Below are 18,287 nucleotides of genomic sequence, written 5' to 3'. Positions count from 1 at the left end.
AAGTAAAAAAGAGTGTGAAATAGATAAGTGCTTTATAAACACACACGTCTTTAAATATAATAAAGACATGATAATAACATTATTAGTCCAGGTATGGATCTTCATTCTTGTCATAGTCTTTTATATGATGGATGCATAATAAATGTGTGGATACAAAATTATCGCACTAAGTTCAGACTGGGGTAAGTTGAGCCAAACAGCATGGGGCAAGTTGAGCCATGGTAATTCATATGGTAATGTATCTCAAAAAACAAACAAACCATAAAAATCGATTGAAATGCAGGCTGAAAGGAGCAAATTTACATGACTGCTCTTTTCCTTTTACAGGATGTTAGTATTTATAGAGAATTAGCAAGTGAAAAGACTTTTTGACATGCTGGTTCTCCCCCATACATTTTGTACATAGTTTTTGTGGCTCAACTTACCCCAGAAGGTGGCTCAAACTTACCCCATATATGGGGCAAGTTGAGCCATTTGACATCGTTTTTTTCAAAGGTCACGGTGACTTTCAGTGTGGGGATAGAAAGTTATATATAGGTGGAAAATATTTCAGAAGAATTAAATTTCAAGGCAAGGTACTTATTTCGACAAGATTATTAATCACATCAATTCTAACATGCAAAAAGCAAAAACTGTCACATCTTACCCCGCCTTCCCCTATATGTATTCATACAAAACACCAATCAATCATCATGTTGTTACACAACTGATTGACTCAACGGCAAATAGTCAGAAATGACTTGCATAGGAATTTTTGCACACGATCCCCGATCTGAAGTTCTTGAAACTAGTAAGTCGTAACTGCGGTCTGAAAGATTCAAGGCACGGACTCCTCGCTGCTGCCAGGCCCCCTGTTGTCCCATAAATACCGCTCATCACCCAGCATTCGTGCGAGTTCACGATTAAAAGGAGCGTAAAATTCATCCAGTAATTGTTGCGTCTCGGGAAGCATGGGACCGAGACTTAGTTTGTCTGGTGAACGAGTGTTTTCCGCATCGTCCTGACATATCTTGATTAATGCTGGAATTCGAAGCGGCTCTGTAACAATAAACAAAATAGTATGAATATGATTATAATGTTAGAAAAATAGAATTTGAAATAAAAACTTTTGGGGAAAATGACATTTTAGCCATAATATGTATTGGAGTACATGGAAGAGTAGTCCTTGCCTTACATCACTATGACATCCCATGTGCGGCCAATTTGAAGTCTCCATGGGTATAGTGATTACCAATATTTACAACTTTTAAAAATTCATAACTTTCTTGTTGTTTGTCCAATATTGTTCAAACTTTCACCTATCAACTTGTCTGATTTTTCTTTTCCTTATAAAAACAAGTTTTTATTTGGGTTGGATTCCCCTTTAAATACAAAAAACATAATTATACTGGCTTATATAGTGCATCATTATCATCATTCCTCCTTGTCCTCCTAAGTATTATAGTTTTATTCTGAAAGCATATCTTGAACTCAACTTACCGAAATCCAGATAAAAATTCTCATTATCCAAAGAATAAGATAAAATTTTCAAAATCGTTCCAAATGTCATATCCTTCCCCTCCAGTGATTTTATAAAACAGCCCAAACAATTGTATTCACATTGTAGCATTTCCCTGAATTAAGAAAATGTTGCATGTTACAAAACAAGAATTTTTGCTTTAAATTCTCATAAATAATTGCTGTGATTCCCTTCAAAGCACAAAGGAGAGTTATTATCGCAAAAGCTTCTTTTGGAGACCAGCTCAGGTCAAGAACTCTGTAAATTCAAGTGACGATAAAATGGGAGCCAAGACTCACCTATCGCTAAGAATTCATAAAGTTCTCTCAGTGTTTTAGCGCACTGCTGATGCCATTCTTCGATCCGGATTACTTTTAATCTCTTCCTTGGGAAGAATGATAACCAGTCTCGAAAGTAGACACTGTATAGACCGACTTCTAATCTCTGTAATAAAAAACGAAAACAGAAGAGAAAAGTTTTCAGAAATAAAAATGTCAACACAAGATAAAAGTTTTCATAGAATTATATTTTTTCTTTCATAAATATGCTATCTATGATATATATAATTTCCGTACATGTACCAACTAAGGGAAATGGTACTTCGAAAAAACACGTAATTTGTGATTATTGTGTGCATAATGGTACAGAATTGTCCTTGCTACTTGTCCTAAGTTGCCAATTTGATATGAACATATTCTTAGTGATCTCATATTAAAAAAGGCCATAACTTTGTCCAGTTGTCATGTATAGTCTAATGCCAGATGGTTTGATTCTACTTTAATTGCAGTAACTATTTTGCTCTTTGTCAAAAGAAATGAAAATTTAGTTTATAAACGGTTCATCTAAGCATATAGACTAAGTGGTGCTAGACCAAGCAGATATTACACAAACTGGGAATAGCCATACTGGATATTGACAATATGGTAAATGGGCTACCTGGCAATTAGACCAAATGGTTAGTAGACGAACTGGAATACTGGATGAAGACAAAGTAAGATTAAACCATGTAAGCTGAGATCAGTGTAATAGCTACAGTGGATGGCAGTCGGTGGTGCCCAACTGATAGAAGATTTCTGGCCACCACTCATGAAAATTACTGCTTCCATCCACCACTAATTTCGAATGAAAAGTGCTTCAAAGCTAACTCCTTCAAAAGAGGAATCACATTTATATTCATTTCTATCTTTAATCTTGTTATAATTGCATAATTTATATCAAATGTTCTTATATTTGATTTACATAGGTTATTTGCAAGATTTGCTAATATCAGATTGTTGATGTCCCTTCGCTTTTGGCTTTATTTTGAGACCACTGATTCAGCCTGAAAACTTTGTAATGCCATGAAATAGCGACCACCACTAATATGGGTCTAGTTAGAACACTGACTGAGACCAAATGGAAAGTAGGCCTAGACCAAAGGGGTGTGGACCAAATTACAATCAACCATATGAGTGTTCAGGGGACTTACCACAAAGTTCTTTATATTACTGGTATCGTACGTGCACGTACGGACATCTAATCTCTTTATACATTCATGGAACTTCTCTATACTTGTTTGTACTCTTTCATGGAAGTGTTGAGGTGTTAGCGTACTTGCAGGGGTGAAATAGAGGTAGTCGGAGTATAACCTGCAGGAAAATATAGACAGAAAGTGAACAAAAATAAAGACACATGTTTTGACGACAATATAGACAAGTGTATTTTAATTGAAGGAACCCATCAACTTAAAAAAATATATTTAACGCCAAAATAAACATACTCATAATCATTCCAATCACTACCAAAATCATTACCAACACAACCCCATCATCTCAATCACCACCATCAAAATTTTACACTATCACTACCACAATTTTCACCATCAATACGCAATTGTTATCATGATCATGCATTCACATCACCATCATCATCATTGTCATCATCATTGTCAGCATCATCATCAGCATCATCTTCAGCATTATCACCATCATCATCACCATTATCATTATCGTCATTACAATCGCTATCATTACCAATTCATCGTCATCAAGATCATTATCAGATGTCTCCATCATTATCACTGCATCATCATCATTACCATCATCATCATCACCATCATCATCACCATCCTCATCACCATCATCAACATCATCATCACCATCTTCATCATCGTCATCGCCATCACCATCATCACCATCATCATCTGCTAGAAGTTTACCTGTCTGAGGGGTTTCTCAGGATAGCTATCGCCCTTGCATCTGGTTGGATCGTTATAATCAACTCCCCGTTGACATGGGCGGGGCCATGGGTAGCGTTAGGATAAAATTGCCTCCACAGTCGGTTATCCCACATGGTAGACGCAGACCCATCACCTTGACACCAAGATAAAAACACATTTCATAGATGATGCATATTTCATGGATAATTTATATTTCTTAAACAAGTGTGTGTTGTTTGTGGGTTGACACATAAGATTCCATTCAGTCAATTATATGTTCGAATAGTTTATCAACTTTGAAATCTCATATTTTTAGACAAATTTTTACGCCTTTAAAGTATCAGCTACGCAGAGAGATATAGATTCCCATAGTATTCTGTTCTTTCAGACCCATCTTATTTACCAACCACTTACAAGAACAAATTACTGCTGTGAATTCTTTTGTGATAGTTTGTACAAAAGAATGGAATAAGTTACCACAAAGCTTGAGACCCAGTCCAACACTGCCCATATTTAAAAATTCATGTCGAAAATATTTATTTGAAAGATCACAAAAATATCTTTAATTGATTCTTGATAAACCTTATGTTTATGTGTGTGTGTGTGTATATTTTACTCTCTGGATCATCATTGAAAATATTTTTTTCATCTCGTTTATGTTGTAATGCACTTTATAAGGGGCCCCTCTCACAAGCTCTGCTTCTATGGGGTCACCAAAGCTATCATGTATTTTCATTTTTTGTTAAATTGTGTAATGTCTCTTGTTTTGATTGGTTTAAATAAATTTGAACTTGACTTGACAATATCGTTACATAAAGATTTTATTCTCACCCGCAATAACCTTGCTTATGTTGCGATCATACACCTTTGTGTAGTTGACAAGTAATCTGGCAAATCGAGTGTAGTATGAGATAGGATTGGAGTTTAACCTTGTGTGGTTCACATTGCCTCGACCTATACAAAGAAGATAATTAATGATCGTATTAATAATGATGATGATAATAATAATAGGAAGAAGAAGTTATAATAATAATATGAGTAGCAGTAGTAGTAGTAGTAGTAGCAGCAGCAGCAGCTGCTGCAGTAGTGGTGGTTGTGGTGGTGTAGTAGTAGTAGTGGTAGTAGTGGTAGTAGTAGTAGTAGTAGTAGTGGTAGTAGTAGTAGTAGTAGTAGTAGTAGTAGTAGTAGTAGTAGTAGTAGTAGTAGTAGTAGTAGTAGTAGTAGTAGCAGCAGCAGCAGCTGTAGTAGTGGTGGTGGTGTAGTAGTAGAAGTAGTGGTATTAGTAGTCATAGTAGTAGTAGCAGCAGCAGCAGCAGTAGTAGTAGTAAAAATAATCATGATAATAATAGTTACATATAATAATAAAAGAATGATCACAATAATGATAATATTGGGTCACAAATCTGGTGCTGAGATTGTATCAAAATTTAACTTTGTGTGGTTCACATTGCCTAAACCTACAAAAGGAGGATAATTTATGATCATAGTAAGAATAATGATGAGAATAATAATAGCGAAATTATAATAATTGGAATAATGACAATAATGATAATATAATAATAATAACAGTATATATCAACAAATGTTATGAGTGTAGCTTTGCAAGTGGTTTGCATTGCCTCAACCTAAGATTATTAATAATACACTGATGATAATGATAATAATAGTAATAATGATATCATAATAATAATGATAATAATAATAATCATAATAAGAACAATAATAATAACTTACATAATAAGAACAATAATAATAACTTACATAATTACATAATTATATCTGGTCGCATTTCATAAGTTGGGTATGCAAAAAGGGTGGCGTATGAACAATTTTCCACACAGTTCCATGGATAAATTGTTGCTACATCACAGCATCTTGACCAAATTTATTGAGTAATATCTCATTTTGAAGCTAGAACTATAGGCTAAATATATTACTATGAATTAAATCAATACAATATCAGGAACAAAAACTATAGCACATTAAGTTTGAAGTAACAGGGGTGGCGGAGCCGGTGGATGCGGAGCCGGTGGATGTGGTAAATGATAAAATATTAATTAATCCTAATTAACAACTTACTATAATATGTAATATGACTGTTATCCTCATATTTCTGGGTGTTTTACAGCAGGGAACAACTAAATGTCATAAAAATTTGACAATTTTGAAAATATGCAGCAATGGAATACATGTGTATGTCAGCTCTGATCTGCAACCTAATCAATTAGTAAACCGGAGAGATTTGGTTAATTATCTAATTTGTAATCTTAGTTTTTAGTACAAATGTTGTGTATCATTGCAACAAACATTTCTACCCATGATATTGTCATTTTCCCAAGCATATAAATACAGTGACAGGTATTTTTGGGGCAAAAATGTGAAAGTAAATACTGTTAATTAATTAGTATAATTAATATGCATACAATAATAGATAATTATTTAATTTTTGGTACAGATTTAATTATTGATGTTTAAAGATTATAACTGCAAAATACTAGGGTGATCCAACGTTGCATTAACTTTTGACACCATTTTATGTGCAGCAGGTCCAATTTGAGAAAAACACATTTCAAAATTCACATTTACATTGACGTCTATGTAATAATTAGCTGTTAATTAGTCATTTTAAGGAAAATAAAGGTATTCGAGACTTAAAACTTTTTCATTATTTAGAGATTGGTAATAGCTATAACATATCAAAAAATAAAATTTTTGACAATTTTTACCATGTTCGCGAAATTGGACCACCTTATGACATGCGACCACATTACAAATTTAGTAATTGAATATCCAGGGGCAGTGCCATAATATTTAGATAAACATACCAAAGTGACATCATATTTTGTTTCAATTAAATAATAAGAGTATTATAGAGTTACACAGACCAGGGTCCTGTAACACGAAGGTTAGCGATTAATCATAGAAGAAGGATCTACACTGTAAAAACTGCGGTGTTAAAACTGACACCAATTGGTGTTAATAGAGAACCACACCCTGAGGTGTTAAAATTACAACCTAGAGATTGAACATAACGCCAAAGAGTGTAAATGTAACAAAAGGTGTTGTAATAAACACCTATAGGTGTAAAACTAACACCACCAATTTAACACCGGTGTAAAATAACTGGTGTGGTCCTCTATGTACACCGGTTAACACCACAGTTTTTGCTGTAAACGGTCATTGCTTACCGTTGTGTTACGGGCCCCTGACCTGTCCTTTTCAAAGTCTTCTTTCTCCTTTTCTTCCATCCCCCCACTTTTTCCAACATTTGTATTTTTATTGCTTTGAACCAAAATACGAACCCATCCTTATCCTACTCCACCAATGTGGTTCCTTCTTGGTGTCAGCGATGTAAGGATGACGGATTAATTTATTCCACAGATCCGTGGTGCCGCACTTGGGCATCCCGATGAGATAGAAATAAGGTAGACACTGCCTCGGTTTCTTGCGGACGTCCCAACATGGATTCCTAAACTTGGGGGAAAACGGCTGCGGAAGGGCCTTAAAAAGCTGCAACAAAAAGAAATGAATTATTTTACTAAAAATTAAACCATTTGGGCCATCGGCACATGCATTTATTCTACAAAAGAGTTGAATACACTTTTAGGAAAAAAAAGTTCTTGGAGGGTTCTATGCTTGTCCCGTATTTGCAACCTTGTTCCTTAAAAAGGTTCTAAATTACCTTAAACAGCCACTTAGGAATATCCTTAGGTTCTTTGTTAAACCATTTAAGGTTCTTGAGCACATAAAGAACCTTTTTTGGAAACCCTTTTTCTTGAGTGTTCCAATTCGCACTTTTTTTTCTAAGAGTGTATATTTTCTGTTACATGGGAAACAACTAAAATTGGAAATAGGCATCTAGAAATAGGTGTAATAGGGCAGTATTGGTTATTCTAAAAACATCAGTCTCGAAATAAAATATAAATAAAAACATGATTAAACAATTTTCTCACTTCTTTTTATCAGAATTTAAAGATTCATACATAAAATAAGGAATCTGAGTTGTATCTGTAATTTTCCCCTCAAAGCAAGTTAATTTTACTGTCAGAAACCCATATCTGTAAATGCAAGGCAACATTAATGCCTTGTAGAAACAATCTATATATGAATATTATGAAAGGAGGCAACTTTCTCACCCCCCTCCTTGGAGGGCCTTTTGGCACATATTTCAACGTTGAACACAGAAACCCTTTAGACCTGAAAAATCAAGTTTTCGAATACATTGTGACATATGCGTCCAGGATCATATATCTTACATTTATGTATATTTATGTACTTACATGTGTCATAAAAATATATCGCGAAGTTATAGAAATACTTCGATACAATTATCTGAGATCGGGATGGAGCTAAGATGATTTGATGGGGGGGGGGGGGCAAAACGACTTTCATCAATTCATGAGATTCGGATTTTTCTCTTTTTTATAGTTCATGTGTTTTCTTCTTTCCTTTTATCACTTTTCTAAGTCTTTTTCCCCCTATTTTCATTATCTAAAAAATCAAATGGGTGGTCAACCCTGCCCCCCCCCCATAGCACCACCCGGCTGCGAGATATTATGGCGAGTGATGAGAATGAAAGCGACGGTGCACGTTTCAGGGGGTTTTGCTTTCGTCGTCGTCAGCGATCAAAATTGTCTGCCAGTCGCGATTTGTCAGGGATCGGCAGCAATTTCCGTGTGATCTCACTGGATCTCGATCTCGCCGGTTTCGCTGTCAAAAACGTAATCTTCAGGACCAAAGGTTCCGACCTAAATTTTCCGGAGATTGTCCTTGATTTAGGAATGATTTCCTTTTAGTAGTCCAGGTGCCTGGCTGCAGAGAGAGTTGAAATCGAACGTAACTCCCCCTAAATCAAACACAACTTGCGTTTTCGATTGATAACTCTTTTTTTCAGAGGCTTTTAAATGTAACCCTTAATCGCATGCAGTTGCAGAATGGATTGCAGGAGGTCTTCTTAATAATAGTGCTTAACAGGGGGGGGGTTGTGAAGGAGAAGAATAGAAAGAGATGGAAATGAGAAAAAATGTAACGATGAACGGGCAAATGAATTAAAACAATGAACGAACGAATGAATGAATGAACGAATAAACGAATGAATGAATGTAGATTGAACCAAGGAGTGAAAATAACATGGATGAATGGATGGACAGAATTGATATTAAATGAAAAAGAAGAACTAACGAATGAATTGATGGGTGTTTGAAGGGATAAAATTATTATGAATGTATGAAAGAATTGAACAATGAATAGATGGATGTAGAAATGAAATAGTGAATGGATATAGTATTGATGGGTGAATAAATTCATAAAAGAATATATCAGGCGGAGGTGCATGAGGGGAACACGGAAGCAGACCAATCGGAAAAGAAAGAGGGAAATGAGAATGGAGGCGCAGGAAGCTGCAAGAAAATACAGACTGTATCTGCATCTCAAATCAACAGCTAATCATGTTGTCATAGAACGTGTGTAAAAGTGGAAGGTCATTTATCAAGCCATGCAAAATTAAATGCCCAGACTAGAATTTCCTCTTGCATTACATGCAGATTGGAAGGTTTCAGATTGGTGTCCTGTTATACTTAACATTTGAACCTTTCGGTTCCCTATTTTGTCACATATAAGTTCGTGACCTGTGAGAATGTGTAACACCTTATCCCGATCCATCTGCCAGGTGTCACACTTTTTCAAAAGCAGATATTAATTTAAGGCGGCCTGTCTCATCGGGAGTTCGTCTATGAAAAAAAAAATATATAGGGCCTACTTTAAAAAAAAAAAGAATTAGGGGATCCGATCCGGTTCTTTGTAGAATGTAGATACATGTATACGAATAATGAAATAATCTGAATTTTATTGAATTTAACTTGAAAGATGTAATGAAATTATGAGGAGGAAATAAAAAAAATGTCAATGTTTAAAATGGAAGAAGAAGATGGAGAAGAAGAAGTAGAAGAAGAAGAAAAAGAAGGAGAATAAGAAGATGGAGAAGAAAAAAAATAGAAGAAAGAGAAGTTGGAAAACGAAGGAGAATTAGAATAAGAAAGAGAAAGAGAAGAAGAAAAAAAGAAAGAGAATGAGAAGAGAGACAAGGAGAAGAATAAGAAGGAGGTGAAGAAGTAAAAGAAGGAGGAGGAGGAGAAGAAAAAGACAAGAAGAAGAAGAAAGAGGAGGAGAAGGAGTAAACATCGCACGTATTTAGGTTATTTTCAACTTCTCTTTCCTTTTCTATCAGAAGAGAAGAAGGTGGAGGAGAAAAGGTTTATACAATCACCTGAGGTGCAAGATTTTTCAAACTGTTTTCCGGCGCATCCCTCAGTTTCTCAGCGTCATAACTCCACGACGACGCCGAAGCCTTGTCTAAGGTTTGTCTTATCCTTATCTCGTTCACCGCTTGGTAGTCGTCGACCTCGGTACGGGCGAAAAAGTCCTGAAAGACGGAGCGATTGTAGAAGCCGAAATAGAACAGTGTACTGCACAAGGAGACGAAGGTCAGAGCATGTGTCCTCTACAAAACAATGATAAAAGAAATTATTGTTACTATGAATATTTAGTGAGATTTTGATCAATGTGTAGTGCGGCCGGAACCTTCCTACTTCAAAAGTTGAAGATAGCCCAACGTTCAGTTGATCTCTCTTATTTTAAGAAATAATAGCGGTATATCGTATTACCTCGAGGTGCCGTGGCCGAGTGGTCTAAGGCGCCTGGCTATACATGGAAAGTCCGGGGTTCGAAAAAAAAACAAGCAATGATTAAGAGAGATTTAAAGGGGTATTCCAGGCTGAAAATATCTATATATCTAAATACGTAGAGTAAACTTCATTAAGCAAAATTCTGAAAATTTCATCAAAATATGAAAACAAATGACGAAATTATTGAATTATATGATTTAGCAATATGTGCACGTCGTCATGAATATTCATGAGGTATGCTGACATGGCTGATGATGTCACATCCATACTTTTCGTTTTCTTATGTTATTACATGAAATCCTTGTTTTCATAAAAGTGCGAATTGTAATGCCCCCCTTACGATGAAATAAGTTGCAGTTACGAGTATCCAATGCATTAAATCAGCTGTCAATCTAACTGTTTTAGTTCTTGGGGAAACTTTCATGGAAAGAAATACAAAAAGAACAAGCGGGGATGTGACATCATCAGCTTGCTCAATGATTATTCATGACGACAAGCAGAGATATTTCACCGAAATAATGCAGATAAAAAAATGTTATAACTTTGTTATTCCTTATCCGATTTTGATCAAATTTCCAGTTTTTGTCTGATTTTTCGTTATCTGTTCCAATCATATTATTTTATCAGCCTGAAGTATCACTTCAATTAAAAGTCAGCACGGAAATGACATGGAGCTATTACAGAGATAATCGGAAAGTTCGGAAACTATTGATCCCATTGTCGGGACTTCCCTTATAGTAAGCTTATGCAACAAAGTTTAACAAAAGTATTAACAGCGGAGGGCAAGGAAACCTCAAATTAACAATTTTGCGGTCATTACCGCGAATAACTTCCCAATAGAGCCGCCTGCACCATCCCGAGTTTTCAAATTAGCGCGCTATTTCTGATCCGGCAAATTATCCCGATCTGAACAATCTCGAAATTATTTGCAGTGGAGACGCAATTATCGCGCTAGTTCGTAGGATTAATCTCGAGATTGCGCGCTATTTTACGAATTATCGCGATAATTCGTCGGTGTAGACGCACTCGGGTTCATTTCATTCACGGCGTCAGACCATAATGCATCGATGCCTTGCTCGAGCAGGAATCGCTCTTCTTGCGATGGTGGAGACGGGTTTCTTGAATTTCGAGATCAATCGCGAAGAGGGCCGATCGGGCTAAAATCTCGAGATTGAGCGTTAAGTCTAATGGGATAAAGTTCCATTTGGTCTACTTTTTGTCATATTATCATTTGGTGCACACTTAAGTCCAAAATTGGTTAGTTCCAACTTTGTCCAGTTATTTTGCACAATGAAGATGCTAACAAGCCATGTTGAAAATTGTATATATGTAGAAATGTATTAACTCGCGGACAAGGGAAAATGTAGGCCTACGCATGGCCGTAAGCAGATTTTTTTTAACGGGGGGGGGGAGGGAGCAGCCGGGACGCGTAAACTCGAAAACGACGGAGCGATGCGACCGAGCCGTTGACAACGAGGTGCTTTTGAATTATGTAAAGTGAAATTGAAGGATTTCGCGCACACTTTGGGTGAATTTTGTGAAAATCATCATTAATAAAGTGTAAGTTTTCAAAAAATTTCTGGGGCAGCTGCTCCCCCCCCCCCGCTGCGTACGGCCATGAATATACATAGGGGGAAATCTGACAATTCTTATTTCAGATTTCGAAAATGGACGAGAAACAAACAACTAAAACAACGTGGTATTGGACGCCTTTTGGGAAAGAGGGGTGGACCTAAAAGTCAGACACCGTTTCCGCCTCCCTTACTTTCGGGGTGCAATAGGTCAGGAACTGCCCGTCCGCTGCACGAATGTTTGTACACAAATCAAACGCCGTGAATTGAAGTGACAGCCGTGCTGCGGCGTTGCTCCAAAAAGTCTGCTGCAATCTTTAATACATTTGGGCATTTGTTCCTAATCACAAAAATTTATTTTGTGGGTTTTCTTTATTGGGTACCTGAAACTGATTCACTTGGTACAAATACAGGTTTATACAAGTCATGTAACAGAAATAACTTTTGAAAGTGCTGCGTAACCTTATCATATTTTGCAGCATATTAAGATTTTACTTCATGCACCCTAATGAAGGTAATAGGCTTTTCTTTCCTACACTTACATCGATAAAAAAAAAACGAGTACAGAAAAGGAAAAAGATAATGTGATGGTCTTTGCTACATCCAATTAAATATTATTTGAAAAAGTTGACAACTGCATTCACCGTTTTAATTTCGAGCTCAAACATTTATCTGTATATGATCGCCTCGCCCAGAGTTGTGTCGGGCAAAAATAACATTTGATTCATTTCTGTGTTCATTCGCTTCGAAAATATGGAAAATATGTAGACCCAAGTGTATAACAGGTGAGTGTCTATCAATTTCCAATTCTCAAGGACGTAATAACAGAAAAGTTAGCATAACACTTTACGAGGGCGGAAAAACGCTTCCGAAGATGGCAATTATCCACTTGATTCCATTTTTTTTTTTGGGGGGGGGGGTATATTACTAGTATCAAACAAAAATGATGGATGTAAATTATGAGACACCCTGAGGTGTCAAGAAATACACCCTAGATGTTGAGTAGATGTAACACCAGAGGAAAATAGCGAGTTATGTAACAGGGACGGATTCTAGACCATAGTCAATACAACGATAATGCCCTTCAAATCACAATAAATAGCTGAGAGGTCTTTGTCGAAAATTGGTGAAACGGGACAGCAGATCGTCCTAAGATTCGCATGCAGCTGACGAAAAAATTGCAACTTTATCGTTAGCCCAGAGTCAGGGACGAAACTTCTGTCGTGATTCACCGATCCGCGACAAAGACTTCTTTGTCTTTGCGATGAATGGCTTTTGGCAATAGATTCTCTACGTTCCTAAAAGCGTCTACGTAGTATTGTGAAAACTCCCTAATTATGTTCCTATTTATCAAACATCAAACTAGTAATTAGTAGGTCAAGATTAAATCAAGAGCAACAGGGAAAACGGAGAAAGGTGCCTTTAAAGGAAACCAAAACCCAAGATGAGAAGCAATCTTATTGGAAAAAGTAAAATAAGAGGAACAATTTAGAACAAGTTTCATCAAATTCGGTTGTGAAATAAGTTATGGACGTTTAAAAAGTCTTGTTGTACTTTCTATGGGGATCCTCAAATTGGCAAACATGCTTCAAAATGGCTGATTTTGTGGACAACTCTCCATTTGTTTTGTACACAATTTTTCAGATTTCCCCTATTATCTTCAAAATGACATATTGCCTCATTCTGAGCATAACATATGTCATGGGAAAATATAATTCACATCGTCAAGGTCAGGAAGAGATGATGTGAAATATGTAAAATAAAGGGGAAAATCCGAAAATTTGTGTACAAAACAAATGGAGGGTTGTCCAAAAAATTAGCCATTTTGAAGCATGTTTGCCAATTTGATGATCCCCATAGAAAGTACAAGTCTTTTCAAACTTCCAAAACTCGCTTATTCTATAACCAATTTCGAAGAAACTTGTTTTAAATTGTTCCTCTCATTTTACTCTTTCCAATAAGATTGCTTCTCCTCTTGGGTTTTGGTTTCCTTTAAGATGATTTCGAACACTACGAGGTCACTTCCATAGTTCCACTTTCGCCTGTCAACAATATGATATCAATAATAGATTATCAACATGATCATATGTCAGCATATCAAAGTCTAGTATAGTCGCCAAAACAGACATGAATTTCGGAGAAAAATAGTGGATCCAACATCTTTGATGCTAAAATAACGTAACTGTGTGCGTTACCATGTCATAAAAGTATATGCATGCACTATAGGAGCATGACTATTATGATTATAAGAAAATATAAATACATGTATTTGCTATTTGAGAATCAGTGTTTGATGAAAACAGAGAAAAAGGGTTATGGCGGAATATTTTGAAAAATAAGTTTCGATGGGTGGAACGTGAATGTTTACAAGAAGCTATCAACATTCTGAAGAGCCCAGAAAAAATGTGACGGCGGAGGAAAAATAAACGCCCCCAGACCATTGAGAACACCAACGAATGTTTACATCAATTACATGGCCTATAAAAGAAGCAAGTCAATTGACGCTGTGTTTACTCTAAACACCCACTTCACTCTCACACGATTGTGTTTTTACTCTCACACGATTGTGCCAAGTTCAACTGTTTTTCCTACGATCACAAAGGGGAAGAGCGAATGGAATAATAAACGACTGACGCCTTTGGTGTTGCCCGAAGTGCCAGCATTGACAAGCAACAAGAACGAGAAGTGATGGCAGAAAAGTTTGCATTACTCAAGGGTATTTTTCGACAAATTAATAAAGAAAACCGGCCAAGGTGACTTATTTATTATGGCCCAATTATTATAGAATGAAGTAACTTGCATTATTTTGTAGGATGGGCAGATGATAGGGCCTAGAGACCAGTGGCCTATATACCTGGAAAATCTCATCAAGAGTTCAAAGCGCACCGCCATTGCCAGTAATACTTTCCAAAAGCCAATTAAAATTCAAGTCATTAATTGACAAACTCTCACCATGCTCTCACCAAGGGATCCAGTTTACCAAACTTCACCTGGGCCCTGGTTTTATGTTATGCAAACAACCGAGGCAAAATTTTGAGACGGCTGAGTTTTAAATTAAGGTGCATTCTTCTGCAAACTTTGTAAGCGCTGAAGGTGAGCTCAAAAACAAAAATATTTTTGTCAATTATTTCGACGTGTAACAGGGTTGAATCGGCCAAATACTTGAGGGGTGCAGTGATAGATTTACATGTAATCATGATTTCTGAAAATCTACTATTATTCGACAATAATATAAGGACTAACTTTTGTGGGGGGGGGGGGGGGCTGGGGTGGATGGTTACAAAAAATACATGTACATGATGGTCTACACCAGTGACCTATACTACTCTAACTAGGTCCAGACCTATACACCAATGCTTTCATACTGACACTTTGGCAGTGCTGGAAATCAGGGAAGAGTCTGAAAATTTTCTTGGATTGTAAAGAAAATACAACAAAATGATCTTAAAAATGTAGAAAACTTGATATGACTGAGAACCAGAGGATAAATTAACTGAAAACTTCTTGAATTCCCCCGTCCCCATTAGCCATAAAGAATCTATGTAGGAAAAATATCGTACTACAGTCATAAATATAACATGCATGCAATCGTGGTGTTGAAAATTTAATGTGATACGCTAACTATTCAACAAAAATATAGGCCTACAACTTTTGTGGGATGTGGAAGGGGTCGCTACAAATAGAATCCGATCAGTATTCACACATTCTTACACATTGACATTCTGACATCATTGGGAATCGGGAATTACAGACTGAAAAAAACCTTCTTGAATCGCAAACAAAATACAGTCATATATCACGTGAACTCGTGTGAACTTGAACGTGCGGTGGGAAAAATAACATATGGACAAAAGTCAAGTCACAGACGCAATTCACACCACTCCGCATTCAAAATAATGGGCACTATTAAAATAATATTGTTTAGAATCAGAGGAAGAAAAACGATGATAAAAATATGTACATTTTTTTAAAAATATTAACCTGTCACTGTCATATCACAGGTCATCTATCTATTGGATTAATTTTCAAGACGTGAAGTTTGACCCGATCGAGTTTGTTGAAGTTACATCATTATTTTTTTTGGGGGGGGGTTACTTGAAAAATACAAGATTTATAGTGTAGTAATACTGGTCTGAAATTTTCAAAGCAAAACGTGGGCGCTAACAATTTCATAGGCCTCAGTAAAAAAAATAAACTGAACCATGGAGATACAGCTATATCTTCAAATACTATATACGAACTAATAACAAGCAAAACATTATTTTTTCGAATCTGGTTGGTTCTCATTCACAAAACAGCGAAAACATTAATGGTATGCAAATGAGTGTGAGTTGATGAGTACCAAGAGCATGATTTGTCATATAGGCTTATATTGCTATGATTTTAAAAGATGTGTGTAGGATACGGTTTCCCACCACTGTGAAATGGCTGCCAAACTACACATTATGTTGCATGAAAATTTAAAGGGGAATCCAACCCAAATAAAAACTTGTTTTTTAGAGGAAAACGAAAATTCAGACAAGTTGATAGGTGAAAGTTTGAAAAATATCGGACAAACAATAGGAAAGTTATGAATTCTAAAAGGTGTACAAATCGGTAATCACTATTCCCATGGAGACTTCAAATTGGCCGCATATGTGATGTCATATGTAAGGCAAGGGCTACTCTTCCATGTACTCTAATACATAAAATGGCTAGAAAACCACAAATCCTGTGGAAAAGTTTTCCTCGCCCCTTGTCACAATTTACTTACCAAGTTGCCAATTTGACATCTACATAGTCTTAGGGATCTCAATTTTAAAGCAGTGATAAGTTTCTAATCGAATGTCCAATTTCTTTCAAATTTTCCCCATTTTCTTTATTTTTCTCCTTTCCAACACAATCTTGAAGGCGTGTGTAAGGGTTAAGCAGTACAAGGCCTACAGAAATAGCTTTTACATCTGCCATCATACTATTTCAAGAACTTGAGCTATGTCCATATGTCCAAGCAGTCCACGTGGCCAAATAGATTCGAATTTCTGTTTGTCGCTCCCTTTCCTTTTCTCCAACCCTAGGCCGTATTTTCAGGGGTCCATATAACCAGGGAACATTAGTCTTGATGAAAAATAAATCACTTAATGATTCTACTATTTTATCAAAGGGATATATACCCTATTTTATAAAACAGTGGAATCATAAAGTAATTTCGCTTGATAATTCCTTTTGTCACTTTTTCTTTTGAAAACTATTTTTTAAGCGGATAGTACCGTTATCAGTTTGTTCATGGCAATTTATTTGTTGTACCTTGCAAAAATGGAACAGTGAAATTATGTATTTTACGTCAATTTCTCAAAAACAAGAAATATGCCTTATAATTCCCTATACAGTTGTAAATTGGGCTACATCTTCAGTTACTCCTTTTCAAAAAAAATAACTATATCAGTGGACAAAACTTAAAACACTATAGGGATACATTGCTGAATGATCGATGCATAATGGGTAATAAGGCATACGGGAGAGTTTGAGCAGTTCAGGACTGGAGATGATGATATTCAAAGTGACTGGGTCAAACTATAGAAGTAAAGGCGGGAATAAAGGGCTGCACACTTTAATGAATAGGGATTGAATGAAAATAAATGAAATGGTGGAGCGGGGGTATCAACAACAAAATTTGGGAAGTATGTATTTCTACTTACTCACAGAAAATTAATTACACGAAGGAAACGCGGCTACCAGCCAGTGATATTTTCTTAAATAAATTCTATCATGGATCTAATCATTCTAAACACGGCATACTTACCCATCGAGCGGCGGACCTTTTCCGGCGACGAACGAACATTTTGTAAAACTCAAACTATAGCAGACTATCATCAACCCATCTCAGAGATATCCTTGGCCATCTTCAAAATTATGCATCCATGCATGATTCAATCCCGAGCATTCATATGTCCTTTTCAGAAGATATGTATCCGAAATCATAATTATTATTGTTGATCGATGAACTATGTTGTTTCCAGTGGCAATGTTGTCTGCACCCTACCCAGCATACATGAATCTGTAAAGGTTACACGTTGTATGCTTTTGGAATTTAAGAGGAAGGGAGTAAATGCAAACATTACGTTTTTGAACACCGGTCGTTGTGATGCAAGATGCAGAGGGGTACAAAAGAATCTGGCAAACAAACCCGAAATAAGAAGTCTATCGAATCGAACGAGCCCCCCCCCCCCCCCGAATTGCTGTATAGCCAGTCACTAACAGGATTCATATTGCAGACACTTTTTTCACAAGGGAGAGACGAGTTCATGCAGCCCTACTTCCATTTTCATAATGATGTCTACTACGGTAACGCGAGATATTGC

The 18,287-nt window shown here is 36.4% G+C and overlaps 1 protein-coding gene across 1 annotated transcript; it reads right to left on the bottom strand.

Annotated features, from left to right (window-relative positions):
* Positions 1 to 604: 604 nt before the first annotated feature.
* Positions 605 to 17,864, bottom strand: LOC121430090 (carbohydrate sulfotransferase 15-like). The gene is made up of 8 exons (XM_041627363.1): positions 17,729 to 17,864; positions 9,961 to 10,194; positions 6,998 to 7,205; positions 4,527 to 4,649; positions 3,696 to 3,849; positions 2,967 to 3,126; positions 1,798 to 1,942; positions 605 to 1,038 (listed from the first exon to the last, which is right to left on the bottom strand). Exons 1-8 carry the CDS (start codon positions 17,765 to 17,767, stop codon positions 818 to 820), a joined length of 1,284 nt encoding a protein of 427 aa, XP_041483297.1. The 5' UTR covers positions 17,768 to 17,864; the 3' UTR covers positions 605 to 817.
* Between the last annotated feature and the right edge of the window lie 423 nt (positions 17,865 to 18,287).

The sequence above is a fragment of the Lytechinus variegatus genome, chromosome 16 (genome assembly GCF_018143015.1).
Source record: "Lytechinus variegatus isolate NC3 chromosome 16, Lvar_3.0, whole genome shotgun sequence".
Lineage (NCBI taxonomy): Eukaryota > Metazoa > Echinodermata > Echinoidea > Temnopleuroida > Toxopneustidae > Lytechinus > Lytechinus variegatus.
This window is presented reverse-complemented; position numbering and strand designations above follow the sequence as displayed.